Raw genomic sequence first — 12,717 nt, 5'->3', positions numbered from 1 at the left:
TTGAAAATCACATCATGCTGGAATGTGTATCAATGTCAAAATTACCTTCAAAATGTTACTTCAAATTCCCCCTAATCATTCCCCCAGCGGTTACATTTTTCCCCTGAGACAATCATGCTGATTTTTTCATTGCAAATACATGAAATGTTCACAGAAACGAGACCACAAACAAAGCGGTTTATGAACTGAAAATTCTGATAAGAGCTTCCCGATACAGATATAATTCAAAGTGTCAATACTGGTGTAAACGACATGAAGTTTTCTCTTAAGAGTTCCTCTAAACTGGGCTATAAATAACCTCATAAAACAGGGTGTTATCTATGAATATACAACTTACCAGCTGAGTGATTAATCAGTTCATCTTCCTAAAGTTGTAACTCAACATGCACAGCTAGGCAACCAGAAGAGGTCAAGATATACACAAATTCACTTTAAGCCATAAAAACTGAAAGTAAACAACTAAATCTATAAATCTTCACAAAGGTATCCAAGAATATGTCTAATCTATATGTTGTAAATCTATAAATCATACAAATTAGATCAAGTTCATGCCTTCTTAGTGACCTTTTCATGACTTTCCAGTAGACAAGATTTAATTTATAAATACTGTACTCACAAAGAGCATTTTCTAAAACTGTCAGTAGCTATGTATCCATTTAAAATTGGAATATCGCATAAAACATTTGCAAATAAAACAGCGTTTCCATCCCCTGTGTTCAAGAGAACAAATCTGTCACTTTCTGGGAATTTGCCGCAAAATATCTGTACTAAAAAAGCATTGCTGCAATTGGGGAAGCCACTGTGCCTCTTCTTTCCTGCATCATAAAGGACTTGCATCTCAAAGCGTGCAGAAGAATGGAATAAACGTTGTCATGTTATCATGCGTTCGAATTAGATGCCTTTTGGGTGGGAACGTAATCATGTGAAAACCCCCTGGGAGGGAGTCAAACCAAATATTTCTGATGACAGACATTGGCGTTTCAGAATGACCAAACCAACATTTGAGATGCTGTGCGATAGGATTGGTCTGTTGGCTAGTCCAGTTATCCAATCACATCATATCCGTTGAGGCAAAAGTCACGTAAATTTGTTGTTGCACATGGAGATTTATGTGATTTATGTGTTGAAATGTGTTTCAATCGTATTTTATGCGCATGACTTCTTATCAGATGAAAAAATGTATCTGCCTCAATTGAGGGCATACGGTTTTTATGTAAATTTTTCGAATTCATGCGCATCTTGTCTTATGTGATGTCCCAAAGGCCCTGTTTACACCTGGTATTAAGATGCATTTTTGTCGATCGGATGGACGAAGCTAAATACAGGTGTAAACAGGGTCTATAACCTATTGAGCTTGTCCACTTTTAACCACTTCCAGAGCTAGTAAAAAAAACTCATTCGGCCGGATTGCTTTCGCAGTGTAAACGCTCATGTGTTCAGCCACACAAGACCGTGTACTCTCCACCTACTGACTGATTATGGGAAGCGCACTAGCCAGATGGGATTTAAACTTTGTCAGAAGTGGTTGAAAGTGGACAAAAGAGACGGATTAAAACACCAGGTGTAAACGAGGTTTTGTCTCCGTCGTCTACTTGTGATCTGATCGACCAAAATGCATCTTAATACCAGGTGTAAACAGGGCCAAAATGAGCATATTGAAACATAGCTAATGACATGCATACATCTATAGATCTACATCTATTTCATATTATAGAAATTAAATGTCCATGATTTTTCTAGACCTGGAAAATTACAAAAAAAATTTTTTATAGTTCACCATGACTGACTGGGCTGTTTACACCTGGTCACTTCATGCGTTTTCTCTGATCAGATAGCTAAACGATCGTGAACAGAGACCAGGTGTACAGTAAATGCCCTCCGAAACGCTTTTGAGATGGATTTAAATCTGATCGCTCAAACCATTTCAGGAGGTGGTCTGAGACGCATTCCTGCGAAACTGGACAAGTCTTAACGCATCTGGTTGTTGAAACCACACAATGTAGATTTTACTCCTCCCACAATCATATAGTTATAGGCTATATGACATTTTATATATGACGGCGCTATGGCAAGACGCATTAATTGCTACCTCTCTTCAGCAAACTGTCGCAAATGAAGGGTGCTTTCACACTGGCAGTTTAGTTCGGCACGGGGCACGGTTCGCATGAAACATTGCGGCAGACGCTCAAAATCATCTTCATTAAAAAAAAGTAGTGATACTAAATGATCTTACTACTGGTGATGCCACGCTCTCTCGCTAAACAGGCAGGCAAAAGTTAAAAACACAGTTGTCATCTTTTAAACTTAACGGCTCAAAATTGTTCACACTTATTTGTAATTATGTGATCAAACCAACTGTACAAAATAAGCCAGCTTAAAGTGCACAGATGCCACAGGTGCAATGAATGATGACATCATCAACAATAGATGGAAACAATCTGAAAAGGAGAGGAGGACGAGGACAAGAAAGAGCAAGGTGTGGACAATGTTGTCAAGGCTGGATCCGGCACACTAGAGGGTTTTTCCCTTTGCCTGGCCAGAGACGACACTATGACGTGACACAAAGACGTGATGCTGAGGCAGAATTAATCTCTTTTGAGTGTATTGTAACATGCAATCTAGTTTTCATCTAGAGTTTTATTTTATTTGACTTTTTAGGCTTTTGCAGTTGGACTAATGTATTTTTACAGTATGCAAAAGTGCTGAATATACAGACATTCAGTACTATACAATATTCAGTACAATACTATACTTGCAGTGCATACAGTATACAATTTATTCACTGAAAGTAAATAAATATTCACTTATTTATACTACTGAAAGTTGCGATTACTATACTTACTATTACCTAATTGCAAAATGTGTTAACTGTGTTACAATATAGCCTACTTTATTCTGTAACTACATGCTCTGGATGCGGTGTTCTCCATTTTTTTGATGAAGTGACTAATGTGTGTGTATGATCTGAAAGCATTATTTGATTTTGAGCACAGATAAAATGGTTTTGAGGCAATTGTTTGATTTTGCCAGAATAGATGTTCTCAGAATGTAGTTTGAAGATTTGGTTTTGAGAAAGTGGGTGATGGTTTTGAGAAATGTGTTTTTGCAATTCAGAAAAAATGTAATAAAGCTACTACGCCTAACTTAAATTTGTAAACAAAGCAGTAATTTTACCTAAATTACATTTTTTTCACTTTCCCATCTTCACTTGGTGGTGCATTTGATTCATTAAGGGTGAAACTGCACACACAGGTTCCAGGGATGGAGTCTGTTCAATGGATATTAATAACAGCCAGAGAGAATCTATGCGAGAGAGAGGAAGAGGAGGAGGAGGAAGAGAGAGAGAGAGAGAGAGAGAGAGAGAGAGAGAGAGAGAGAGAGAGAGAGAGAGAGAGAGAGAGAGAGAGAGAGAGAGAGAGAGAGAGAGAGATGCTGGTTGAGGGGAAACAGATGGTCATTAGCAGATAAACAGGCACAATAAGATGTCTGATGATGACACAGACAGAGAGTAATAAATTAGGAGTGGGAAATGAGAGGTTTGTGATTCTCTAGCTGTGGGTAGCAGTTATGACTTGTGTTAACACCAACACCAACACTACAGCAAAACCAATATTCCAGTCGACAAGAGGCAACAGGGTCACCTCAGTCTCACAAATCAAATACACAAATCAATGACTGAAATAAATTTGAGTTGACATACTAAAATTAAAATAAATTAAAGCTGAATAGAGATATTAAAAAACAAAAACGGATATAAAATGACAGGCACATGACAAAAAAAATAAAATGAACTAAAATGAAAATGAACTAAAAATAAAAAAATCTATAAAATATTATACTATAATAGTATATAAATAAATCTAAAATAATACTGATTGGGAGCAAATTGACTAAAAGGTGTGACAAGTACTAAAATTTACTAAGTTAGAAACAAAAAACTATATATATATATTGAGAGAGATAGATAGATAGGTAGATAGATAGATAGATAGATAGATAGATAGATAGATAGATAGATAGATAGATAGATAGATAGATAGATAGATAGATAGATAGATAGATAGATAGATAGATAGATATACACATATATGTATATCATAATATTTACTTTTTACTTAAAAAAGTAGCTTGACTATAGTTTAATGAGTAGCTTGTTACTTGGGAAAGTAAAGTTTCAGAGTATCTTGCATCCTAATAAAATGAATAAACTCAATAGCTCTCGCTGTCTGTTAGCAGAGCTGCTCTTGGTGCGTCCAGCTTGTAAAATGGAATGTTTCACATTTAAACATATTTCAAACAATCTGTTCCCATCCTGTAAGATCCTACATACTCCCACGATCCTTTCAAGTGTTTACAAAAAAACTCCCAGATGATAAACAACGTTACTAATGCCACCATCATGGACTACTTTGGAGTTCTGTTGCTCTGGCTGACTGAGAGAACACAGTCTATAACACAACTTCTCACACACACACACACACACACACACACACACACACACACACACACACACACACACACACACACACACACACACACACACACACACACACACACACACACACACACACAGAAATGAAAGGAAAGCACATACACGTGAACAAACAGAGAAAAAAACATGTCTAATTTTAGTTTCCTGTCAAACCTGGAAAACTCACTATTTGGCACCAGTTAGTAATTTTCATGCTAGGACCGACAGCAATATCCCACACACATGTAGCAGATGTAACATAATCATGCTAGTCAATGCTCGGATCACATACAAATCAGTCACGATATTGTGAATCTGAGGTCGCAACCTAGCATGAAAGGATAATGATCTTTTGTATCATGCTAACCTTGTTTACGTTTCTTATGATTGGTTCCGACAATGAAAGCCATCACGAAGCAATATTTGAATCTCAATCTACAGACAGCCTTATTTTAATCAATATATCATTTTAGTTTTTGGTGAACTGTACAAATATGATGTAAATATTTTTTACTGAACGTTTGGGGTGGGTAATTTTTTTAAATATATATTGTAAAATGTAATTATTACTGTGATGACAAAGCTGAATTTTCAGCATCATTACTCCAGTCTTCAGTGTCACATGATCCTTCAGAAATCATGCTAATACATTATTTGTTTACATTATAAAAAATAAAAAAATCAGGATTCCATGCTGAATAGAAAAAACAGCAGAACAGCATATTTAAAATAGAAATGGTTTGTAACATTATAAATCTATTTACTGTCACTTTTGATCAATTTAATGCATCCTTGGTGAATAAAGGCAAGTGTTAATATTGATATCTAGTGTACAATATCGAGATTATATGCATTATATGCATGAAAAAAATAAATGTAAAAATTACAAATATTTTGTACAAAATGGTGTAATAATTCATAATTGTCAATTACTATTAAATATTAATTTCTTTAGGCTTCAGATTTCTAAAACATCTTTAAACCCTGGGTTTAAATGTGCTCATATACTGAAAAGAAAACCTTCTGAGGTTTAAACCTACAACCTTTGGGTTGCTAGTCCAGATCTTAAACCACAAATTTAAATATAAAAACTGCTTGTATAATACAGGATCTTTCTCGAACGGAGAGGACAGAACATCTTCAAATAGACTGGAGAATAACATCACTGCATCACTACCATGGAGGTAAATAAAAACCAGCCAACGAAGGGAAAGATTAATATCTTCGTGTTTATTTGGTATATGGTCTAATGTGTCCCATGTTATCAAAAGCAAAGAAATGATGCAAACTCATGGGACAGAAGCTGTAGGACGGCACTAATCATCAAGGAGTGATTTCATTCTGTTATCTAAATGTTCCTGACCTCCTGAGGGAAGACACGGTCAATCAGATTGTACTTTGCTGTTAGGCTACATTGTGACAGTGATTTGTCCCTATGTTAGTCGAGACCGCTGATGCCCCGCTACATGTCTCAGGGCACCTCTTGCCTCGCTCTAACCATGTGTGTGTGTGTGTGTGTGTGTGTATCGGGTCTGAGATTCATCAGCCTTTTTGCATGTGATAGTTCACACCCTGCAGAGCTCACAGCCAGAGGGGTAAACAAACTCGGTGGCCTGAACACACACAAATGCATAGAACGAAACACAAAATCGCTCTTTCTTCAACACAGGGCCTCTATCTCTTGCAAAGACGTTGAGATGCACGGGCACAGAGGAGCAAGCAGGATCGCTCTCTCACACGCACATTCAATTCTAAATGGAAATTGGCTCTGTTGCTGTGAACACAATGAGAATGTGTGTGAGTGATAGAGAGCCGTAGAGAGTTACACACACTTCAATGGCATCATTGAGTTCCTCGGCAGTCTTGGAGGGCGCAAGCATAGCAGAGTGTACCAAAATTGCTACGTCTCCTTTCATTACTGACAGATGACCAACATACAGCTGGCCACACACAAAGTGTCCTCTAAAAGCCATTATATAAATCTATACACCGATCTATAAACTGTCCTTATAGGATTTTAAAATTACATTAGTAACTGATTTGTGTTGCGTAACACAAATACCATAGATTTGGATGGTTTTAAAATCTCATTGATTTGGCAGGTTTTACTTGGCTGAATTAGTCCAAATAAACCCCTGACCATGATTTTATCATTCTCTGACAGGAAAAAAATGCATTATTCTTCGACAAAACTAACAAAAAAGTGTGTTTATGACAGGTCTAAGAGTGTGCTCACCTGCAGTGTGAGAACATTTCTAATCTGGATTCTACACGCGATCTGACGGTAAACACTTTAACTCAGATAAGGCCGATATTCATTCTAAACATGGCAGGAATTACGGCGTTCCGGTCAACAGCCTTCCAACGTCATCTCCAGAATGTAAGCAAACTGTAAAGGAAAGATATCCCAGAAAGTGGATTACATTTTTCAACAATAAATCTCAATGCCGCATTCAAGCACTCTGAAATAGATGGTAAAAAAGTGTAGCCTTGCAAAAAACACTATAGAGGTACCATGGTTGGGTAAGGTACTTCAAAGAATTCTATTGATGTTTAAAATCATGGAATAGAACTGAAACAGTCACTGAAGGGAATTATAGTTTATTAAAAGATTTTCTATGGAAGTTTCCACACAGCAGAGTTTTGCGATTTAACCTTTAATAAACAAAGCTCATATGTACATCACTCATTCATGAAAAGATTAAGATAAAATACACCAAAATAAGCATTATGGAATACTGATAGTGGATTTTTAAGTGTGCTTTAAGTTTTTGGGCTCATGTGTGTACTTATACAGTATCCCCCGGTTTCACAGACAAGACTTAGGCCTAGTACCAGACTTAAGTGCATGTTTGAGCTGTCTTAACTTGAAGCAATTGCACTGACATATTAAAATATGTCAGTGCCATTTTTTTGTCTCAAGATGCACACCAGTCTAAGGCACATTTATAAATCTACTAAAGTCTAATCCTGGCTTAATCCAAGTCCTGTCTGTGAAACCGGTCCCATACGTTCTCAACTGGTTTTGCATCATGACCCAGATTTTACTTTAATCAAGGTTTAATCAACCAAATCAGTAGCAAAATTGTTTATCATGTAAAATGTCAACAAAAATTTCCTTAAAATCAAATGTGAAACAATATGCCAAATTATTAGTATTAGCATGCACGGGTCCTGTTCGGTAAGTCCGATCTGACTAGTTTAATACAAAGGCCGCACCCACATTCAAATAAATCTACTACATAAGGTACAGAAAAACTGATATAAGGGAGGGAGTTTTGCAGTGTGGAAATTGAATGCGACATAATCACAGATACAGGCCATTTAATACGTTACATACAAATACAGTGTAGTATTTTCGTACCAAAAATCAGTTTGATTACGCCTTCGGTGTAAAAAAAAAAAAAAAAAAGTGCTTTCTCTGCTCTATAAAAATGTGAAAACCTACCATGAGGTAATATTTCACTATCACACAAAATTATGTTGTTTTCTTCTATGCTGACCATGATTAGCATATGCCTTTTACAATAGAGGAATGCCCAGGGATTCCCAGGGAATGCACGAACTGAAGCCCATTTCTGGTTGTGACCCACCAGTTCAACATACCTTCTATAAGGACCATCATGGTGGCGCATATGCAAACTATGTTCACACACATCAGCTCCCACCAGGGTCTGAAAATAACCAGGGCTCAGGGCACAAATGCTCCACATACTTTCCTCCTTTTTATCTGTTATCTAACATTTTATACATTTCATAATTTTCAATACATACATAATGATGGGTTTAGTGCCTCCATAGAGATATTATCATATAGATCAAAATCTGCCCTGACAGCTGCTGAGAGATCAGTCATGTAAACAGCAGAAGAAGATTGCAAGATCTAGAACAACAGTCAAATTGTTCATCGTAATACACTGATTCAATTGAAATATTTGACTTTTTTAGACTGTGTTATAAAATCACGTTCACGGGGCAAATATTGGCCATTACTGGCTCCCACCTGTTTGAATTTGAGAATGAACAAAACTCATTCACTCATAATTTGTTTAACCATTTGTACAATATAGAAAGTGTAAAGCATAATAAACATATAATAAACAGTAAACAATAAACATATGGCAGCAATAGCATCCAGCTTATGATTCACAACAACACACGTAATACATGCAGGAATGACACTAAACACTGAATGAATGACAAGATGGTGGAAATAGTGCGAGATAAAGATCTGAAAACTGATTCCCACCATATCGCCATTCATTCATTCTTCATACCTTGACGCTGGTGCAGCTGGTTTGAGTCTCGGCCTCTGTGCGCATGTGTCCGCCGCTGTTCTCTTTCCGCTCCCGCTGAGAGCTGGTCCGTGTGTGCCTGGTCTGGTACGCGATCACGGAGGGGATGGTATCCGCCGCGTCGGTCTTGATGAAGAGGCCGTGCAGGGTGGTCGCCGTGCCCTGCGAGATGGTGGTGGTCTGGTGCGGAGAGTTGGACTCGTCCGAGTCGCGGCAGTAGATCACCCCGCTCTGCGAGACGTGTATGCTGGGAGCGCAGCCCATCGTTCCCCACGCCTCGTTGCGTAAAACCCGGAGGAACGAATCTGAAGACCGCCGCTGTCACGCCGCCGCTGCCGCTCCCGGGCCGCTGTCACGCCGCCGTTCCCCCGGTACATTGGCCGGTGTTCGCGCTGCTCAGTTCCGCCTGCCTGCCTCCCGCGCGCGTCAAGGAAAAACGTAGAGGAGATCCATCTCACCGCGTTATTTATCAGTGATCATATCAGATCAGATCAATGACACCTCGGCTGTCCAACCGTGAGACCGATGCGATTGTGCCATGTCACATTTTTGGACAAATTACACCCTCATTTCAGGTTCAGGCTGCTCGTTAAGATCCATTTTCTCGCGGCATTGACAATCTGTATTTCATCACGACCTCGGAGCTCTTAAATAACAGGCGCAATAGCATTAGACTCTGAGAATATGTCTCAAACTTACACTCATGGTCCTTTAAGACACACGAGCGTCATCAGTGACAGACACGCACATCAATGACTCCCTCTTCCCATGAACGAACGAACGAACGAACGAACGAACGAACGAACGAACGAACGAACGAACGAACGAACGAACACACACACACACACACACACACACACACACACACACACACACACACACACACACACACACACACACACACACACACACACACACACACACACACACACACACACACACACACACACACACACACACACACACACACACACACACACACACACACACACACACACACACACACACACACACACACACACACACACACACACACACACACACACACACACACACACACACACACACACACACACACACACACACACACACACACACACACACACACACACACACACACACACACACACACACACACACACACACACACACACACACACACACACACACACACACACACACACACACACACACACACACACACACACACACACACACACACACACACACACACACACACACACACACACACACACACACACACACACACACACACACACACACACACACACACACACACACACACACACACACACACACACACACACACACACACACACACACACACACACACACACACACACACACACACACACACACACACACACACACACACACACACACACACACACACACACACACACACACACACACACACACACACACACACACACACACACACACACACACACACACACACACACACACACACACACACACACACACACACACACACACACACACACACACACACACACACACACACACACACACACACACACACACACACACACACACACACACACACACACACACACACACACACACACACACACACACACACACACACACACACACACACACACACACACACACACACACACACACACACACACACACACACACACACACACACACACACAGTATTTATTCATCCTGAATAATGCTCAGGATTCATCTTCTGCTGTTTGCAGAGATGAACTTGAGCAGAGAGACACTGCTATTCATGATTAATCCCATTTAATAGCATTCAAATGCATAAACAAGACCAGTGATTGACTCAACAACCGGCACCGATACAATATCTGGACAGCAGGGTGGCCCATAAATGCAGATACAATTTAATGACAGCAATTGAAGTAGCTTACAACTTATAAGTGTTGAAAATAAAGAGTCTTTCAGTGAACAGTTCTAAAATATATAAATTTCTTCTTGGTGTATAAATAATATTTTAATAATCTAAAGAACCTTTTGTGCATTTGAACGGTTTCATGGATGTTAAAGGTTCAGAACCATCAATGCCAATAAATAACCTTTATTTTTAAAAGTGTACTTCACACAATATTTATGTATAATCACTCAAAAAGAAACCGAAAATATGTGTTATACATCCATAATGCTGGAGGAACTACAACTGGACATGCTTATCAGCTGATAATCTCAAAAAGGCCACATTTTAGTTCTATCACTAAAACAAGGCCGAGCAATTGACCTTAGCCTTGATGCATCAAAAATGCTTTGAACATTTTGAATGTTCATAAACAATGACTTCAAAAGCTCTTCAAGCATTAGAACGGTAGAGCATGCAAGGGTTCAATTCCCAGGGAGTGCACGAACCAATAAAATATGAATGCAATAAGTCACTTAAAGCGACTGCCAAATGCATAAAATGTACAGTGCAAGACTGTAGGATCAGTGATAGCACATCTGGGTTTCCAAATGTTTGCATATTACAGGTCCAAGCTGTAAAATGTTCCAAACATCTGTAAATGACTGATAAACCCAGATATGACTACACTGACCTTTTATTATGCTGGAGTTTACTTAACAGATTCTTGCATGGGTGGGAAAAATGTTTTTGGCCCAACTTTTGCAAGTCACTCTGCACATGTGCCACAGTCTACATGTGTATGCAAAATGTTCAATTTTGACATTGCATATTCTGGAAATGCCAAAAATGTCTCTCTATTCTGATCAACTAAATACAGCAGTTGAACATTTACATAACCAGCGGGAAATTCTATTCACAGGGAATGTGCTTTACTATGGTTTGAATTTTACACTATACCCAAATCATATGTACTGCATGCAGAATTTTGATTGAAGATAATTCTAAATGTAGTTTCTTTGTGTCAAAGAAAACATGCCAATCAGTGTTGTAATATTGCTGTCTTTATTAAAACCACTATCTAATTTGCATTCTTAATTAAAATTGTAGGCTACCCATAGTCGCTAATTGATGCCGTGTCTTCAAATACATAATGAAATAAATATTATTATTAGAAGTATTATTAAAGCTGCAGTCCGTAGTTTTTTTCTCTTTGTCGCCATCTCTGTTCGAAATCTGCAATTGCAGTTATTAATGGAATTATCAACTTTACGTGATCCGATGTTTTGAGGAGAATGTGCGGGTGTCAGTCGCCGCGCCAGTGTGGATACTGGCATTCGGAATCACAGATTCTACTTTTTTGAAAGTATGACCAACATAAGAATTTTCACCGGAAAATGTAATCTGAATAAGTAAGTAACATCCACTTTTGTTCTGACCAACTAAGGGGGAAAAAATCATTGCAGTAAATCACACTGATTAAATCTAACGATTGCTTATCATATCACGTCAAACCGTGCAAATTATAGGCTTACTTTGTTCTCAAATTGTTAATGTTAACAACATCAGTATTGCGTGACTACATTTAATGCCCTTCCGAATCCGATATTATCCTTGTTTTTTTCGCATGGGCCCGGTTGCAGTCTCTTTTTTTAGCCACTCCGAAGTCCGAACGAAGTCTTTTGTATTTTACAGTGAATCTCCAGTTGTCACTGGTGATTGTCGTTTAAACCTTTCTGGATACGCCATCAAATTGATAAGTTGAATTATATCAAGTGGTGTGAGAAAAGGCTATAAATCTCCACCTCCAACATCCTCACACGCAATATAGCCTACTAGCCGAGACTCCTTCTTTATGTGTACAGATGTGACGTAATGACGCAAAGACATGCTTGAATTTCCCGCAGAAATCCACCAGTACCACTGGAATTAAAAACATTATTTCAAGCTTACCGTTTTGAATCGAGCTAAGGCAAACAGATATATATATATACATATATAGTATGATTAAAAGAGTGACATTGCATTGCGAAAAAGTGTTATTATTATGTAGCTATGTTATT

At 38.6% G+C, this 12,717-nt stretch overlaps 1 protein-coding gene across 2 annotated transcripts in view; it reads right to left on the bottom strand.

Moving 5' to 3' along the window:
• The window catches only part of pde8b (phosphodiesterase 8B), a 50,087-nt gene extending 40,567 nt beyond the window's left edge, over positions 1 to 9,520 (bottom strand). For both annotated transcript variants that reach the window (XM_079586306.1, XM_079586307.1), the window contains exon 1: positions 8,749 to 9,520. In XM_079586306.1, the coding sequence (XP_079442432.1) occupies positions 8,749 to 9,030 (282 nt within the window). In that variant the 5' untranslated portion in view covers positions 9,031 to 9,520. The remainder of the gene's footprint in view (positions 1 to 8,748) is intronic.
• Positions 9,521 to 12,717: the final 3,197 nt, after the last annotated feature.

The sequence above is a fragment of the Phoxinus phoxinus genome, assembly GCF_949152265.1.
Source record: "Phoxinus phoxinus genome assembly, chromosome: 17".
NCBI lineage: Eukaryota > Metazoa > Chordata > Actinopteri > Cypriniformes > Leuciscidae > Phoxinus > Phoxinus phoxinus.
This window is presented reverse-complemented; position numbering and strand designations above follow the sequence as displayed.